This window comes from Mustela lutreola, chromosome 8 (genome assembly GCF_030435805.1).
Source record: "Mustela lutreola isolate mMusLut2 chromosome 8, mMusLut2.pri, whole genome shotgun sequence".
NCBI classification, from domain to species: domain Eukaryota; kingdom Metazoa; phylum Chordata; class Mammalia; order Carnivora; family Mustelidae; genus Mustela; species Mustela lutreola.
Window position 1 is genome coordinate 86721094 of NC_081297.1, and position 19720 is coordinate 86740813.

Here is a 19720-nt window from a genome sequence, read left to right on the forward strand (position 1 = left end):
TAGAAATTATTATGTTAGCTTTTTTTGTTTTGGAGGGTTTTTGATGCCAGAGGATAAAAAAGAGAATTTTAGTTTACCACACAAGAAGAAAATATCCAGGGGCACCCAGGTGGCTCTGTCAGTTAAGCATCTGACTTAGGTTCAGGTCATGACTTCAGGGTCCTGGAATCCAGCCCTGCATTAAGCTCTGCACTCTTTCAGGAATCTGCTTATTTCTCTCCCTGCTCGTATTGTCTCTGTCTCTCTCTCAAAATAAATAAAATAGCCTACAAATATTTAAGTAACTGTGGAATTCACAAAAAGTACGATCTTAGGAAGTATGCTTCCCACCACAGAAATGAATTTACAAAAAAAAATTTCCTTAATTGTTAAAACATGATCTCTGAAGGGCCTTTTAATACAATTCTAAAGCAGCTTAGAATACCTCATTAATGAATGCTTAAGTCTTCATATTAATTACTTCATATTAATTACTAACTAAATCTGTCAGAGATAAAAATTTCAACTGCCAACACAAAGAATATATCAAGCTGTGAAACCAGACTCTTAACAAATATCACAAATCTTCCTGGTATTAGCTATCATGGTCTCAAGAAAAAGTTTACCAATTCTGTTTCCTAATATGTTAAATAATGCTAAACCTATAAGCATATGCTACATAAATTGATAAACCTATATTCTAAAATCTCTTCCATAGAACTGACTGGGTGGCTCAGTCGGCTAAGTGTCTAACTCCTGACTTCAGCTCAGGTCATGATCTCAAACCTGTTTATATTATCCCTCTTCCTCTGCCCCTTCCTCTCCCTCTTACTTTTCTAAAAAATAAATGAATAAAAATAAAAAAGGACTGCTTAAAAATAAATAAATAAAATCTTGCTCATAAATGTATTTATTAAATAGCTGTTATTACCCTTCTCAATGGTTGCCATAACACCACAGTAAATACATATTTAGAGAACTAATACTTTATTCATGGTATCTCATATTCAGATATGATTTGTGTTTTCTTGAGATTCCAGAAATCTGGAAACAGTAATTCTTCATTAGCTATTGTCAATCCAAATAAAATATCAGCAGGAATTAGATGGATGATAACCAAACATCATTAATGGACACTAATATTCTCCTCAAGATCAATATAGTAGTTTCAGAAAAAGCAAAGAAAACATACTCACATCTTGGCTCAGTCCAGAAAAGGTTTTCTGAAGTTCCTTGGCAAATTCTAAGTTATGTAATACTTCTTCATATTTTTCTACCGCTTCCTACCAAATAGGATAAGAAAACATCAATTCTGTTAACTTCTAAGTACCAATATGTCAGAATCTAAGTGTTCCTATAAAAATAATAGAGAAGATTTAAAACTTTATGAACTAGCCCATTTATTATATATACTCAAAAAAGTAAGAAGGAGATAGAGCATTTAATAGAAGTTACATATAAAGTTAAATTTAAAAATTCAGTTTTTAGGGGTGCCTATGTGGCTCCATCAGTTAAGTATCTGACTCTTTGTTTTGGCTCAGGTCATGGCCTCAGGGTTGTCAGACTGAGCCCCTGCTTGAGATTCTCTCTCCCCCTCTGCCCCTCACCCCCTCCAAATAAAAAATCTAAAAATTAAATATAAAAATTCAATTTTTAAAAAGATTTTATCCATTTATTTGACACAGAGAGAGAAAGCACAAGCAGGTGGAACATGCAGAGGGACAGGGAGAAGCAGGTTCCCTGCTGAGCAGAGAGCCTGACATGGGGCTTGACCCTAGGACCCTAGGATCACAACCTGAGCCAAAGGCAGAGGCTTAACTGAGTTACCCAAGTGCCCTAAAAATTCAATTTTTATACTAGAAATCTGAGCTATAATAACAGAGCTGAAGCTGAGTTCCTATCTATAAGATATAAAGTCACAGAGATCTGTTGTTCTTAGGAGCAATAAGCCATCAGAATTCCTGTCAATATTGATTCACTACTCAAATACAGTACACAAGAAGCATAGTAAGGATCACACAGATGAATAAGCAACTTCAAAAAATCGGAGGCGCCTGGGTGGCTCAGTTAGTTGATCATGCAACTCTCAGGTTTGGCTCAGGTCATGATCTCATGGGTCATGGAATTAAGCCTCATGTTGGGCTCCACGCTCAGCAGGGAGCTTGAATATTCTCTTCCTCTACCCACTGCCAAATGCAGGCACTCTCCCTCTCTCTCAAATAGTTTTCCAAGAAAAAAAAAAGAAATTTATTCTATAGTAGAAAAGATTTGTAAACAATTACCTGTAACAGACAAAACTAAGTACTGTAACAGAAATACTATAAATTTAAGGGTTTTTTTTAAAATATCATAGATGAACAAAAAAAGATTTCATTGGTGAACAAAGTTGGTAATTAGACAAAGGGTAGATTTTTTAATGGGACTTTAATTGAAATCTATATGGAAGAACAATAATATGAAACAGAAGAAGATAGGGAAATTGTCTAGCCACATAAAAGATATATTTTAAGGGCGCCTGGATGGCTCAGTCATTAAGTGTCTGCCTTCAGCTCAGGTCATGGTCCCAGGGTCCTGGGAACGGGTTCCACATTGGGCTCCCTGCTCAGCAGGAAGCCTGCTTCTCCCCCTCCCCTCCCACACTTATGTTCCCCCTCTCTCGCAGTGTCTCTGTCAAATAAATAAATAAAATCTTTTAAAAAAAAAAATTTTAAGTCTTCATAAATACAGTATTCCACTTATAGCTATCTACCCAAAAGAAATGAAAATATTTGTCCACATAAAGACTTACATGCAAATTTGTATAGCAGCATATTCCTGATGGCCCCAAATAAAAACAATCCAAATATCCAGCAACTGGTAAACGGATAAACAAAATGTGGTATAACCATTCAAAGGAACACTCATCAGCAATAAGAAATGAATTACTGATATATGCTATACCAAAGGTGAACCTCATAAACAATGCTAAGTCAAAGAAACCATGTGGGAAAGACTATCTTATAGAAAGATCCAGAAAAGAAACTTAGAGTTAGAAAGCAAGTAAGGACACAAAAAGGAACTTGGAGGGGTTACGGAAGTGTTTGAAAACTGGACTATCATGAAGTTGCATACTCTACAAATTTACTAGAAATCATTCACATACACAATTAAAATGGGTTAATTTTATGTACGTGATACTTCAAAAACCAGTTTTAACATAGTCTAATAATACTAAATATTTTAAGATTTTATTTATTGGGGCACCTGGGTGGCTCAGTGGGTTGGGCCTCTGCCTTCGGCTCGGGTCATGGTCTCAGGGTCCTGGGATTGAGCCCCGCATCGGGCTCTCCGCTCAGCGAGGAGTCTGCTTTCCCCTCTCTCTCTGCCTGCCTTTCTGCCTACTTGTAATCTCTATCAAATGAATAAATAAAATCTTTTTAAAAAAAAAAGATTTTATTTATTTATTTGACAGAGAGAGGGAGCATGAGCAGAGGGGAGGAACAAAGGGAGAGGGAGAAGCAGACTCCCCACTGAACAGGGAGCCCCCCACCCTGCCCGGGGCTCCATCCCAGGGCCCTGGGATCATGACCCGAGCCAAACGCAGATGCTTAACCAAATGAATCACCCAGGTGCCCTGATCTTTACAAAGATACAGAACAGTAAAAACTCCTATGATACTACCAGTATTAGCATAGATTAGTAAAATCATTTTGGAAGAGTATAGCATTTTTATATTATGAAGTTAACTACGGGCATACCCTGCAGTCCAGGATAGGTATATAACCTGAAAAAACCTTGCCTTTGTGTCTCAGTAACAAGTGTTAAGCTTGCTCAAAGTAGAAGATGGTCTACTTACAAAACTACTACTGAGTAAAGCAATTTAATTACTTTCATTAACATAAAAATCCTAAACTTAATGAATGAAAAAGGCAAACTACAGAACATATAATAAGATAACATTTATTGAAAGATACAAGAGGGTGCCTAGGTGGCTCAGTCATTAGGCATCTGCCTTCTGCTCAGGTCATGTCCCAAGTCCTGGGATCGAGTCCCACATCAGGCTCCTTACTCAGCAGGAAGCCCGCTTCTCCCTCTCTCACTCCCTTTGCTCATGTCCCCTCTCTCGCTGTCTCTCTCTTTGTCAAATAAATCAACTCTTTAAAAAATAAATAAGTAAATAAAAGATGGAAGAGAGCAATTCTGACAGATTTCAGGGCAACAAGCAAGTACTATTAAAATAAACCAAGGAGGGGTGCCTGGGTGGCTCAGTGGGTTAAAGCCTCTGCCTTTGGCTCAGGTCATGATCTCAGGGTCCTGGGATTGAGCCCCACATCCAACTCTTTGCTCAGCGAGGAGCCTGCTTCTCTCTCTCTCTGCCCGCTTCTCCACCTACTTGTGATCTTTCTCTGTCAAATAAATAAATAAAATCTTTAAAAATAAATAAATAAATAAACCAAGGAAATGGTGGTAGAGAGTTTAGAGTCAGGCTACAGCAAAGATAAAGGACTGGAAGGAGCTTCAGTGGTGCTAGTAATGGACTGCTGGAGTTGAGTGGTGGATTCTGATGCCTGCTTTATGGTGCAATATAACCTACATACAGCACTTCATTGGGATCATGTTTCATAATAAAAATAACGAAGAAGCATTCCAACTACTGAGCCAAGAATGCACAGACAACACAATCAGTATACATCCCTCAGAGGTATGTTAAAACCAGAAGGGAATATACTCCCCACCCCCCGCAGTATTTATCCTAAATGGTATTAACTTTGATTCAAGAAAAGCAGCATCAGATAGAACTATCTCAACTTTCCATTATCCAATGTGATCCATCCTTTCTTCCTCCCTTTCCTTGTTTACTGGAGAAGATATCCTTCTACCTGTGCCCTGGATCCTTTTCACTTACGCTTTCGTAAGAAATCTTACTCTGTGATTCCCGTTTAAAAATCTTTGAGTTTTTCCCTCTCAGCTCATGCTTAAACCAGCATTTTAAAAAGTTCAAGTCTCCCCCAGCTTAAATTAGAAAAATAAAAAGTGTCTTTTTGGCAACCACCTCCTTCCAGTCTCAGAAAAATTTCAAAAATGTCTACACAGTCCATTTCCTCTTCAGCCCTAATCAACCTGGACTCTGTTTCCACCATTCTACCAGAATTGTCTTGGCCAAAATCAGCAATATCAATCCACCTTTCAAACCCACAGATCTTTTATAGCTCTTGTTTTGGTTTACTTCTCAGAACTTCAAGATGAAGTCATCCTCTGGCTTTACAAACATCTGTTTTTAATAACACTACACTTCCATTCTTCTCCCATTTCTCCAGCTATTTGCCAGTAATTTTTCTATTACCTTCTCTCACCTCAGTTTTTAGCATTTATGAAATAAACAGGACCTACATCAGAGAGATGTTGGGCAACTCAAATGATTTCATAATTTATAAATCACTCAAAATGATGCCTGACCCCTAAGGTAAGTTCACTAGAAGTATTTTTAGCCGTTATTATTCAAACATCAATAATCCTAGGCTCTTTTCCTTTCTATGTTCTCACCCAAGACAGTCTCATCTTTTCTCATGGTTTTACTTAGCAGCCATACAGATGACAAATCTGTAGACTAAACTCTGTGCTCCAGGGCACCTGGGTGGCTCAGTTGTTAAGCATCTGCCTTCAGCTCAGATCATGAGCCCAGGGTCCTGGGGATCCAGCCCTGCTCACCGGGAAGCCTGCTTTTCCCTCTCCCACTCCCCCTGCTTGAGTTCCCTCTCTCACAGTGTCTCTGACATAAATAAATAAAATCTTTAAAAAAAAAAAAAATCCTCTGTGCTTCAAACCTGTATCTTAAATACTACACATCAACCCTTAATGTTTCACAGGCACATTAAAAACAACCATCCAGGGGCGCCTGGGTGGCTCAGTGGGTTAAGCCGCTGCCTTCGGCTCAGGTCATGATCTCAGAGTCCTGGGATCGAGTCCCGCATCGGGCTCTCTGCTCAGCAGAGAGCCTGCTTCCCTCTCTCTCTCTGCTTGCCTCTCCATCTACTTGTGATTTCTCTGTCAAATAAATAAATATAATCTTTTTAAAAAAAAAAACATCCAAAATTGAGCTCTTTATCCTAGCCTCCCAGTGTTTCAGGCCAGTGTTCTTCTCCCCCAGTGTTTCCAGGCCCAACAAATGGTTTTTGCTATCAATCCAAGTGTTCAAGCCAGAAACCCGGAAACCATTCTTGGCTCTTCCCTCTACTCCTACATCCTGTCACCAAGCTATGTTAATTCTACCTCTCAAATCCAGCTACTTTACTCAAACCCCTCTGCTGCTGCCTTGGTACCAGCAAGATACCTATAGCCTCAGACCCAGAATACAGTCAACCTTTATCTGGTCTCCTTACACCCACACTTACCATCTCTAAACCATTACTCATGCTACAAAGTTATTTCCTTTAATTATAAATCTGTAGTCATGCTCTGCTTAAAACCTATCCATATCATTTCTGATAACCTTAAGAAAAAGCACAAAGTCTTTAAATGGCAAACAAAGAAGTGCATGTGGCTTCCCCCCTCTAACTACATTACTCTATCCATATTGCCTTTCTTTCCAGTTTCCTAGAAAGGCTCTTTGTAAAAACATTCTTTTCCTACTCAGGCCCTCAACACATGCTGGCATCTGCCTAGCCTGCTCTTCCTCCTTTCCCATTTTAACTTGCTAAGTCCAATACATTTTTTAGGTCTTAACTAAAGCACTTCTTTCTCAAAGAAGCTGTCCTCAATTCTCCAAACTAGGTTAGATTCTTCATTATAATCCATTATCACCCTGTACTTCACCCTAACATCCATCATATTTGTATTTACTTATTCCCCACCTCTCTTTTCCAGCACACTATATCCATGAAGTCAAGGATCACATTTGCCCCTTAGGTTATATCCCTCACATTAAGCACAGAAACTCACAGCAAAATACTTAATGTATTATTGCTGAAATAATAAAAGGAAGTTCAGAACATGATTATAGCCTCAAATATGCTAAAGATTCTAAACAGAATTTTTAAAATTTTGAACAGAATTATATTCTAAGACTTTGGTCTCAAAACCAATAAAAGAAAAGGACACTAGTGGGAATAGGACTGGTGAACTGAAAAGGAAGGTCTCAAGACAAGGATATTAATTAGGAAGGCTACATAACATTTGGGTGATGTGACTGGACGAGGCCAGTTGCTGTGGGACTACAAAGCAGAAGAGATTCCGTATTATTTAATGAGGTTTGCATTATGCAGTAAATTTAACATAGGGTCAGAGTTCAGCAACTAGAGATGAGTACCAAACCCTAATTCTTAACCCTAATTCTTTAAAAATAAAAACTTCAATGAAGCTGAAAGTGCCCCTTGCTATTTGCTCACTCACTCACTTGAATCTCACTTCTCCATTTCAAACCCAGGCTGAAACAAAATAGACATTAAAGTTGTTAAGTGGGACTCTAAAAAAACCTCATTAAGACGATCTTCTCAGGGCGCTTGGGTGGCTCAGTGGGTTAAGCCTCTGCCTTTGGCTCAGGTCATGGTCTCAGGGTCCTGGGATCGAGCCCCGCATTGGGCTCTCTGCTCTGCGGGGAGCCTGCTCCCCACCCCACCCCACCCCCTGCCTGCCTCTCTGCCTACTTGAGATTTCTTATCTGTCAAATGAATAAATAAAATCTTATTTAAAAAACAAAACAAAACAAAAAAGACAATCTTCTTACTAGGTGCCTGGGTGGCTCAGTCAGTTAAACCCAGAACTTCAGCTCTGGTCATGATCCCATGGTCAGGGATTGAGACCCACAGGCTGCTCCTTGCTCAGCAGGGAGTCAGCTTCTGCCCTTCCCCACTGCTCAAGCGCTGCTGCCCAGGCCAGCTCCCTCTCCTGGTCTTAAATAAATCTTAAAAACACAATCTTCTCACTGTTTCAAAGGAAAAATCTAAGGTTTATGCTAAAAATCTGAATGAAATCTTTTAGTCTTTAGCTTAGTCTTGACAAGTTACTTCAAAGTTATTACCAAAAAACGTTATAATAGCCATGCAGATCACAGACAACTTTATTTACAATATTAAAAACATCATTGGGTTAAAGAAGAAATACAAATTGAAATTACAAATTTCTAGCCTATAATACTGAAAATACAGTATCCAACTTATAGCTGAAGCAATGCTTGAAGGAAAATTCCCAGCCTTAAATGCAGGCCAATGGGGGAAAAAAAGGAAACAAAGGAATTAAGCACTTGATTCAAAGTTAGAAAATGAAGCAAATAAACCAAAAAAAAGCAAAAAGATAAAAGGAGTAGAAGAGAAAAACTAAACCCGGACTCCAGCTTTAAAAAAACAAAAAACTAGCTAACTTAAAACATAACCACACAAAACTAGAAATAAACAGAAAGTACCATAGACTTACACCAAAAATTACTTTGCCCCAAACTGTGCAAAAAAAATTTTTAAACTGGATGAAATAAGTGATTTCCAAAGAAAAGTTTTGAGAAGTTGACTCCAAAAAAAGGAAAAAGCTTATCAATTTCAAAAAAAAAAAAAAAGTGAGAGAGAGAAATAGAGAATATTTTCAAATACCTCCCACCCAGAAAAAGAACCAGGCTCAGAGTTTCAAAGAACAATTCAATCCCTAGGGGCACCTGTGTGGCTCAGGCTGTTGAGAACAATTCAATCCTTAAAGACAACATATCATGGAAACACTGACATGGTATTTAAAAAGGAAACAGCGGATGAACAGATGGAGCAGGGCAGGCAGACTTTTAGAGCAGTGAAACTATTTTACATAATATTGTAATGGTGGATACATGCCATTATACATTTGTCAAAAATCCACAGAATGTACAAAACTATAAGCTAAACCCTAACGTAAACTATGGACTTGAGATGTGTCAATTTAAGTTCAATTACAACATACATTACTACTCTCGTAAGGAATGTTGGTGGCAGAGGAGGCAGTGCACATATGGGATCAACAGCTGTAACTCTAACTTTCTGTTCAGGGTTGCTTAAACACTCAAAAAAGTCTATTAAAAAAAAAAAGAAAAGGGCAAGAATAAAGTCCCCAAAAGCATCTATAGCTAAGCTAAATTGTATAGAAAATAGAGGAAGAGGAGGAGGCAAGGACTGCTTGCTTATGGAGACAAAGTCTGGACAGATACATAATCTACTAGGAATCATTACAATAGTTCCCCCTTATCCACTGGGGATATGTTCCAAGACCCCAACAGATGCCTGAAACCAGAAAGTACTGAACCTCATATTTTATTTATTTATTTATTTATTTAACTGACAGAGAGATCAGAAGTAGGCAGAGAGGCAGGCGGGGGTGGGTGGGTGGGTAGCAAGCTTCCCGCTGAGCAGAGAGCCCAATGAGCCAGGCCCTCCAGTACTGAACCTCACATATATTTTTTCTTTCCCTATACATACATTCCTACAATGAAATTTATAAATCAGGCACAGTACAAATTAACAATAAAATAGGACAATTGTAACAATATACAGTAACAAGGGATGCCTGGGTGGCTCGGTCAATTAAGCAACTGCCTTCAGCTCAGATCATGATCCTGGAGTCCCAGGATCAAATCCCACATCCCGCTCGGTGCTCAGTGGTGAGTCTGCTTCTCCCTCTGCCCTTACCCCCCTACTCATGCTTGCACACACACTCACAAGTAAATAGAATCTTCAAAAAATAAATAAAAAATATTTCCTAATTTCTGAACTATGTGAATTATTACCAACTTTAAAACTTAGTTAATAAAGGAATTTGTGATCAATTAAATAAGATCAAGCTATCCACTAATCTATTTGACAAAATTGGGAATTGGGAACCTTATCTAAGGGATATGATCATAACTCTGAGCCCAATACTTTATGTTCATCCTTTTGCATGTGCTGATGCATATACCGTTTGCCGCCCATTGTGAAACCCTGGAGCCAAACCACAAGCTCCTGGACCGGCCCCTAGGTATGTTCTAACTGCCACACAGCTCACTGCCCCATTTCAGCGGGAAGCAGCCAGAAAGGTCATGGTCCCATTCCCTAACACACAGTGAAGGTTACTATTTCAGGGAGAGGATCAGTGAGGGACAGGTGAGGCTAGGCAGGGAAAGATACAGAGGGGGCTATGTGATCAGGCTCACTGAAACCCCAAAATATGGAGATATGGAGAAACCAGAGGTAAGGGGACAAATCTGACCACCCTGCCCTAGGTGTGGGGGGGTGTCTTTATGATAATCACCTGTAACCAACAAAGAATAATCAGTCCCTAAAAAGGAAGTAAGCCATTGAAGGTGTTACCAATAGAGATGTTAAAAGGCTTTAAGTTCTTGGGTTAGCTTTCCATATAGAAGACCAACCCTAAAGGCATATATTTGACAACCCTGTTGGGACCCCTCTCACTTAGAGCTTCTTCTCTATCTTCACTTAATAAATTTCTATCACTTTACTCACACACACACAAAAGGAAACAAAAACTTAGAACTTTTTAATTAAATACTACACTACTGATGGTAGTTTTCTGAGGAGTCAGATTACAAATTTTTCTTCTTCCCATTTACCCACATTTTCTAAATTTCTACCTCAAATATACATTGCTTGTATGAGGTATTAGTTCTCAAAAGTACTGCAAACTGTATGCTTAATTATCTCTAAAAACCTAATATTCAATCATTTTATATTTAGTAAATCTAGACATAGTAAGTATATTACATGTCTACTTTATGCTCTAAACTATCCTAAGTACTAGGAAAACAACAACAGACAGAATCTCTACGTTAATGGACCTATATTTTCAGAGAAAGAGAAAATAAACTTTACAGTTGGTGAGAGAAGCAAGGCAGGGCGCCTGGGTGACTCAGTCAGGTAAGCATCTGACTCCTGATTTTGAGTCAGGTCATGATCTCAAGATCATGGGATGGAGCCCCAAGTAGGCTCTACACTCAGTGCAGGGTCTGCCTGAATCTCTCTCCCACTTTCCCTCTGTCCCTCCCCCCACTCTAACGCTCATTTTCTCTCTCTCAAATAAACAATCTTAAAAAAACAAAGTGCTAATGAGTCTGAATGGGGGAACGGAGGTATTGTGTTGTCAGGACAAGCCTTACTGAGATGACCTTCAAATAAAAAGGTGAAGGAGGTGAAAACTGAGCCATTTAGACATCTGGGGGAAAAGCACCCCAGGCACTAGGAACAGCATGTGCAAAAGCCCTGAAGCAGAAGCGTACCTGGATGTTTGAGGAACAGTAAGAAGGCCAGTGTAGCTGGAATGAAATTAGTAAGGGATGGAAGCACAAGAAAGACAATAAAGACGTGAAAGGAAATAGGGAGCATCTTTCATAGGACTTTATTGGCCACAGTAAGGACATTTTGCCACCATAATGGGAGCCAATGGCGATCTGAACAGAGGAATGTCCAACTGACTTGCATCTGAATAGATTACTGAAGTTACCATGTTGAGAACAGACTTGGAGAAAGAGCAGAAATAGAAAAACCTGTGAGGAAGCTATTACAGAAATGTAGATGAAAGATGATGTGGCTTGGACCGGATGGCAGAAGTGAAATTTGAGAAATGGCTGGTTTCTGGATTTACCTTGAAGGTAGAACTGACCTTGCTAATAGGCTAGATGTGTGGTATCAGGAGAAAGATGAGAAATTCCCCAAGGTTTTTGGCCAATTCCGTCCTTCTAGTTTCTCAAGCCATTAACTGACATCACTAAGATTAGAGGAGGAACAGGTCAGGGTAAAGTCAGGAGATGCCAAATAGGCAACTGAGCACAGGAATCTCAGGACTTATCTATTGGCAGTGTAAATTTGGCAGTTATCAGCACTCAACTCGAGAATTCAAAGCGAATACTATAGGGACACCTGGGTGGCTCAGTCCATTAAGCAGCTGCCTTCAGCGCAGGTCATGATCCCAGGGTCCTGGGATTGAGACCCACATCAGGCTCCCTGCTCAGCTTCTCCCTCTGACAGCCTCTCCCCCTGCTTGTGCCTGCCTGCTTGCTCACTCTCTCTCTCTGACCAAAAAAAAAAAAAAACCTTTAAAAAAAAGTACTATTAAAAAAAAAACAAAGTGACTACTAGAGAAGCAACATGTAGCTATGAACACAGTAATAAAAGACTGAGATCAGAGTTTGCCTGGCTGGAAGTCAGAAATATAGCTTATCCTTGACATAAAGAGCTCCCAAGAAAACCACCTACTTCCCTAATCCTAACCCTCTTATTTCCCAAAAATCACATACTACTCTAACAGAACACTTCCTTCAAGGATATTTACACAAAGAAAGTATTATCACTTTAAAAATTATTGAACACACCATGACTACTTGAAAACAAAGCTATGTTGAAATGCTGGATGTCCAGCTAAGTCCCCTCACCAGCTATGTGACCACATCATTCTCGGAGCTCACACAATTCAAATCTGTGCCTCAGCGAAATTATAATTTACTACATTACAAAAATTCTAGGCCAGTGCAGAGGAGTCAAGATGGCAAGGGAAAAGACCTTCAATGCCAGTATCCGTGATACACAACCAAAAATTTTAATTAAAAAAGATGAAGACAACAGATCTACAAACTAGATCAAATAACTTAATTTTGTCCCTTCTTAGCCAAGAGATATGACCAGGCAAACATCAATTAAGCACTTTTTAAAAATTCCATATTGCACAAACTTTCATGACATTAGATAAACTTGCAGTGACCAGGTATACCTAAACAATATTCTTGAAAGTTGCAAATATTTTATAGTAAGGTTTAAAAAAGAAAAAGGCCAGATAGCAGATAAACACGCCTCCTGAGAGGTGACATAGCAATCTAGAAAAATAGGGAGAAAACACAAAAGGGCTTAAGGGGAAGCAAAAGGAGAAAACCTATGCAAGCTAAAATAAATATTCTTTGACATTTTACAGCAGAGAGATGACCCCTTTAAAATAAATCAGTTAACAGTGGAAAATTACTCTTTCCTCCAACTTCTCCTTCAGTCCACACCAGCAAAAGTTTAAATCCATAAGCTAACTCTTAGTGATGGTCTACATTTTCACTCTTAAATTAACAACCCACACCCCCATTCATACCACACCCCCATTCTGCTAGTGCAAAAGAAGTCTGTAAGATCTCATAAAGACAGTCTTTTGAAAAATCCAGTTGATTTTCTTCACTGGTCTTATCAAATATTTGGTCTCACCAAACCCATTTAAAGTTTTATTAAGAAAAAGAACAAACAAAAACAAAAAACAAAACCAGCAAGTGTGACTGAAGGATCATAAACCACTTACCAACTGGTCTGGATTAAGTTGCTCCCCATTTTTCAGGCGATCCTTATAGTCTTCCAGTTTGAGCTACAAAAGAGAAACGTAGATCTATTATAGTCTGATATAAAACTCTGAAGAATGAAATAACAGACTGATTCTTATGAAAACAAAGTTCTTGAAGTAAGCTATTAATCTGTAAGATATAGTTTACTGTATGTAAGGCAAGCAGCAATTGTAGGTAAGGTTTGTCACAGAAAATATACTACACACAATCAACATTAATTGGAATTAGAAAGGTTAAGCAATAGTAAAACTCTTTTCTCTTCATGGCCCCTATTTTTTTTTTTTTTAAGATTTTATTTATTTGACAGAGATGGCAAGTAGGCAGAGAGGCAGGCAGAGAGAGAGGAGGAAGCAGGCTCCCCGCCGAGCAGAGCCCGATGCAAGGCTCGATCCCCGGACCCTCCGATCCCAGGACCCTGGATCATGACCCTGGATCATGACCCATGCTCAGTGGCTTTAACCCACTGAGCCACCCAGGTGTCCCCATGGTCCCTATTTATAATAGGACTACTTAACACAGAGGACTTAATAGTCAATCCTATGCCCCTAACCCAGTGGTGCTCAATCAGGGACAATTTTGACCCTCAGGGATCTACACAAATGTCTAGAGATTATTTTTGGTCCTCACTACTTGCAAGATGGAAAGGAGGTGGAGAGGGCTACTGGCATCTTGTGAGTAGAAGCCAGGGATGCTGCAAATCATCCTACAATCCAGAGGATAGCCCCTCCCCCAACCAACAAAATTATCTGGCATAAAATGTCAATGGCATTTAGGCTGAGAAATTCTGCTCCAACTTCATGCTTGAAGTAGTAGTTACTTGTTGAATTATGTGGCATTTGTCTAATAGCAAACTTTTTTTTTTTTTTTTCAGATTCTGTTTACTTATTTGACAAGAGATCACAAGCGAGGGGGGGGCAGGCTCCCAGGCTCCCCGCTGAGCAGAGAGCCCAATGCAGGGCTCAATCCCAGGACCCTGGGATCATGACCTGAGCCCAAGGCAGAGGCTTTAACCCACTGCACCACCACCCAGGTGCCCCTCCAATAACAAACTTCTTAATGGAGTATAGAAATGTAAAAGGTATTTTCTCTAGCATTATAAATAGCCTTAATTCAAAGCTCTTTTTCATATTAAATTTGATTATTTCAGTACATGACAAATGGCATTTATTGTCCCATAATAATGACCGGACCCACTTATGGTATTCTAAAAGCAATATTTAGGCTCCTCCCCATACTGGCTTCACAGCTTTAAAGTACTTTTCCAGAAGCTTGAAATGAAAGCATTAGTACTGGCCAGATAAGTATTCAAAATTAATAAGAAGTACTATAGTTAAGCTAGAGAGTATGAATTAGTATTCACGTAGTTTCTCTGCCTGGGGAGGAAGACATTAATGAGTCTCCATCAACACATCCTGCTTTGAATAAATCCTGCTTTGACTAGTTTCCCATAGTGGCAGGGAATTTGTGCTGACCCATGCAAGCTCACCTCATCGCACTTGCAATCAGCTGCGTAACTGCTTGCATTCAAAAGACAACTGGTGAGAGCTAGGGCTACAGAGAAACTATTAGTAATTGGCCTTCTTCACTATCTTCACTACCTTGGGGTGGGGGAAGGAAAAGAAACAGTCAACTAGACTTAATCTCTTCACACTCCATTAAAGCAACTTTCCTAAGGTTGAACTAGTCATAGAATAAAAATATGTAAGAGTTCCCAGGTCCAGATAGTCACTCACTCACCTTACTATCATAAGCAAAAGAGAATCATGACACAACAAAGCAACGTGCAGTACTGTTTCATAGGCTACATGACTCAGGAAACAAGCAATGAGCTGGATTCTTTACATCAGCATTTGCTGTAACGTTAGACTGATTAAAGGAGTCTCTTTATAAGGCTTTCTACAATGTTTCACCTACCAATCTTGAAGGATCACCTAGCAACACAAAAACTAGTGCTAAAACATTTTCTGGCACTACCATCGCTGAAGCTTCCAAAGACTGCAGCAGCTATACTGCAATATCAACTGCTGCAGAAAGTCACAGGGAAAATAAGCTAAAAAAAAAAAAAAAAAAAAAAAAAAAATTCAGGCTATTACTTAACTATGAAAAGAAACATTAATACTATACTCAAAGAATTAATCTGACATCAAGTTGCTAGCTCTTCAAGTATTTCAACAGCAGCATACATCGTAATTTTACTATGAAGAATATCTGTATTTAGTTGTGCTGAAAAGTCAAACAGAAAATGTTTGATATACCTAATATTTAACCTGCTTTTATGTTTTCAGCCAGCTAAATCCCAAGGTTAGTTACATCTTTTATGAAAGAGTATCTGTGAGCCCTGACAGAAAGCAAAAACGTCAGTTCCCTGACCCTTATTAAAGATGGTACATATACAGGGATGGGATGTGGAGAAAGTTACCTTCTTTTTCTCGATGTTTCTAATTTTGTGTTTAAGGCATATGAGTCCATTATCAATATATGTCTCATATGCTTGGGAAGGAGAGGCAGCAGAACTGAGAGCAGACTGCAAGGGGCTCATGGCCCGCTGGCTTTCCCCATGCTGACTGTGGTTCACTTGAGGCTTGGCTGACTTCATATTCCCCTCTCTTCCCTCCTCTGAACGGCCTGAAGGTGACTGGTAACCAAAAGGAGATGAAGAGAGTTGCACCATTGAAACAGATGAAGCTGAAGAAAGGAGGAAAAAAGTCAGATATAAAAGTAAATTCAGAGTAGAGGCATACACAGAAGCTTTAACTTCCCTGTGAAGTCTAGACCCAATCCCTTAAAATTCTCTTCCACAGAACTGAGCTCAAAACACAGTTATGCATTAGGTACTGTGTCTCCATTTCACTACTTTTCATGCGATTAGGCCAAGCACTACCGCCTTTATGTAGGCAAAATCTACAATACAGAGGATGTTTCCAGAAATTCAACTTTCCACACAGGGAGAACTGCTCATCAAGCAATGGCTTCAGAGCTCCTCTTTTCTCGTAAAGGCAATCCACATTCTGAATAATTTCTATGGTAAAATGATGACACACAAAAAATAAATTCTCCCTATTAGAACCCTAAGGCAGTCTTTCAAATCTCTTTACATTATCCCTCACCACTAACCCCAAGCCCAATCAGAACGCCATTTAAGAGAACATCCCGAACACACAATTCTTTTAAAGCCTCATTCACTAACTCTAGAGCTGCTTCTTGAACAAGACCCCGAACTTCCTTTCACTTGTTCTGGGGCCTACAAGGCAAGTCCGTCACCACTGGACATTTGTAGCGAGTTACTTGCAAGGGCCCCGGGTTGGTTTTCCGTTCCGTTAAGCCATAACCATTCACACCACACCAGTGTAAAGGCTCCTCCTCGCGAGCCTTACACCGCCCTGGTCAGTGGTCCACACACGCCCCCCCACACACCCCGCACATCCCCTTCCGGAGCACCCCCAAACCAAGGGCAAAACAGGCCCCATGCAGGCCAGCGCTGGTCCTCAGTCCCCGCAGGGGCAGGCGTGACAGTCGCCTCTACGGGGCGCCACTTCAGCGCCCCGAGGGCACCGACCCCCGCCCTTCCCTCAGCCTTCCGGACGCCAAGGCACCAGGCTGGGGCCGCTTCTGCAGGTGCCTCTGAGGAGGTCGACCTGGAAGAAAACGGACTGGCCACCTGCCCTCGACGGCCCCGCCCCGAGGATGCCGAGCCGCCCTTCCACCTCACCGCCGCCGCGGTCACCCAGCTCTGCCCACCCTGGCCGGGGAGGGGCTGGGGGTGCCGCCTCCCCACGCCGAGTCGACCCAGGCCGCCGCAGCTCGGCGTCACCTCCGCAGGCCGCCGAGGCCGCCGCTGCCGCAGCCCGGGCCCGCCTTCGAAAGCCGGCGGGAGCCAGGAGAGCTGCGGAGGTGGACCGGCGCCACCCCGCACTTGCGTCTCCTCCTCCCGCCTCCTCCCTCTCCCCGCCCTGTCCTCGCTGGCGGCGTCTGCGGCGCCCGGCGCTCCGCCGACTCAGCCGCTCTCGCCCAGGCCCGCCCTTTCCGCCGCGCGGGGCTTATATAGGCGCGCCCCGCCCCCATCCGCCGGCACGCGCATCCTCGGGCCGCCCCGGCACCGCCTCCTTCCGGTGCTCCAGTCCGCGCGGCCGCCGCGGGTTTCTCTCAGCCGGGGAGGGCGTTTGTTCCAGCCGCGGCTGCGGCGGGAACTCGGTCGCGAGAGGGCGCGTTCTCCCCGCGATTGCGCAGATTGCGGGGGGCCCCGGGTGAGCCCGGTGTGTCGCCGAAAGCCAAGCGGCCGTAGACCCAGCAGCCCTGCCCGACCTTGCTGATTGCATGCGGTAACTACTGGATGTGCGACCTTGCACAGGTGATTTCGATCTTCGGAAAAGGGCAGCGCGCCCTTCGTGGAATTGCCAGTGAAACGAGCTTGAGCCTCTGAGGGTTTAGGTGCGCATTCTTGAAATGCTGGCGTGCCTTTGCCCTCCCAGATTCCGTCCTTCGCAGTAGAGTGGGGGGGGGGGGGGGGGGGGAAATCACTGTTTCTTCAGAAAGGACTCAGCCTGTGAGAGCAGAATGCCCCGAATCAACACTGCTGTAAGAACGGAGTGAGTCTCCGCGCAGCCCTCGATATAAGATTATGTTTATTTAGGCTATGTCATTTGCTGCTTTGGATCTTTTGGCGCTCAGAGAAAAGACTGATAAAAATCCTGGTAAGGTTGCATAGAGTTAACAGAAAAAGCTGGAAATACACGGCCGTTTCTCATACCAAATGGGGGGGGCACCCAGCAACATCTGGGACCCAAATTGTGTCCCTCTGTTATACCACATCGAATTTATTTAGGTCCTGTCCCTGAGGCTCTGGTAAAATTTTCTGAGACAAGCAAGAAAAGAAGAGAGAAACATCAAAAATATAATCAAGGAAACAGTGGTCCAGTTTTAAAAGTGTCAGCCAAGCCCACACAAAAATTATCGTGATTTTTAACATTTCTTGATACAGTATTTTGCCACTTACTACTATCTGTGTTCTCTTCGCTCCCTCCTGAAGTAATGTACCTGAATGTTGCATTTTTGGCTTTGAATTTCTGAATCCCATATGTGACCTTGAGGGTAAAACAAGTATTAAACTGTCCCTATTTGTTTCATTGTCTGTAACTAGAGAGAACAGAAGCTGCTGAACATGAAAGGAAACAAAAAAACTGGACATGGTTTTTAAAAAGATGTGAAGGACACACTTTTGGATCAATGAGAAGGCACAAAGTTACAGCACAGGTTATGACTGTTGTAGTCTGAACTAATAACTAAGAATGGTGTTTCAGTCATATTAATCATGATATACTTGCCTTCTAATTGACCAGGAAAAAACTATTTCTTGCATCATATAGATCTGGCCATATGTCCTAAATATTCCATTAAATGGAATAATTTGGAGTAAATCTGTATGGATTTATTTCCCAAAATGGATTCAGAAAGTGAATTGTGAAAGAATGCAAAAACAGAACTAATTAAATTTCAAGTCCAGTAAGGTACAGCATAACATACCATTTGCAGGAGATTGTAACTCAGTAGAAGTAGGTAATGTTGCAGTGATGTCTTCAGAAAAAAAGAAAAAAGTAATTCAGAAAAAAAGGCTTTCCTGCTAGAGAAAATCTTTTAAGCCAGTGAATCTGGCTTGTTTCAGAACGACATGCCCTAACAAAAATTTATGGCCTGTTTTTCTCTCCCCCATTCCCCATTCCCTGTTTTCTACAGCGCCTTGATTTGTGTTGCCAGCTATGAGGCAGTGTTTGTGAAAAGTCATGTCCAAGCTTAGCAAAGAAATACTACGTTTAAAATGATTTTTTTTTTAAGTGTCATTTCCAATCCATAAGGAAAGAACACAATATTTGTTCATTCAACAAATATTTATCATTATATACTACATCTCAGTAAACCCCGGGGGAGGCAAATATTTATTGTGCATCTGCCATGTGCTGGGTGATAGGGATCTAATGGTGAGTGAGACAGGTGTAGCCCCTGCTCTTTGGAGCTAAGTGGGGAATTCAGTAAAAGCTGCAGGAATGGGGTGACTGAATGGCTCAGTTGTTAAGCCTCTGCCTTGGGTTTGGGTCATGATCCCAACGTCCTGGGATAGAGTCCAGGCTCCCTGTTCAGCAGGAAGCCTCCCTCTCCTACTTCTGCTGCTTGTGTTCTCTCTCTCACTGTGTCTCTATCAAATAAGTAAATAAAATCTTTAAAAAAAGAAACTGCAGGAATAAATAGCAAAAACAACCAAGTCAATAAAATAGAAAAACAAAAATACTAAAGACTTATAATGGATGGTTTGTTTAATTTCTATAAAAACAGCTGAATTTTACAACCCTTGAAAATGTGAAGGGTAAATAGGCATTGTCTGGCAAATGTATGGTTCCTGCAGGGTTGGTTATCCTGTAGTCACTTAAAATTAATGTAGCTTCATGTTACTGAAACTAG

General features: G+C 41.1%; 1 protein-coding gene across 18 annotated transcripts in view; it reads right to left on the reverse strand.

Annotated features, from left to right (window-relative positions):
* CAPRIN2 (caprin family member 2) overlaps positions 1 to 17289 on the reverse strand; it is a 48547-nt gene extending 31258 nt beyond the window's left edge. For 3 of the 18 annotated variants that reach the window (XM_059185872.1, XM_059185870.1, XM_059185868.1), the window contains exons 1-4: positions 16980 to 17287; positions 15690 to 15955; positions 13231 to 13293; positions 1176 to 1262 (exon numbers count right to left, since the gene is read on the reverse strand). In XM_059185872.1, coding sequence (XP_059041855.1) covers positions 1176 to 1262; positions 13231 to 13293; positions 15690 to 15941 — 402 coding nt within the window. In that variant the 5' untranslated portion in view covers positions 15942 to 15955; positions 16980 to 17287. The other 15 variants (XM_059185865.1, XM_059185867.1, XM_059185882.1 and 12 more) reach the window with 12 other exon arrangements.
* Positions 17290 to 19720: the final 2431 nt, after the last annotated feature.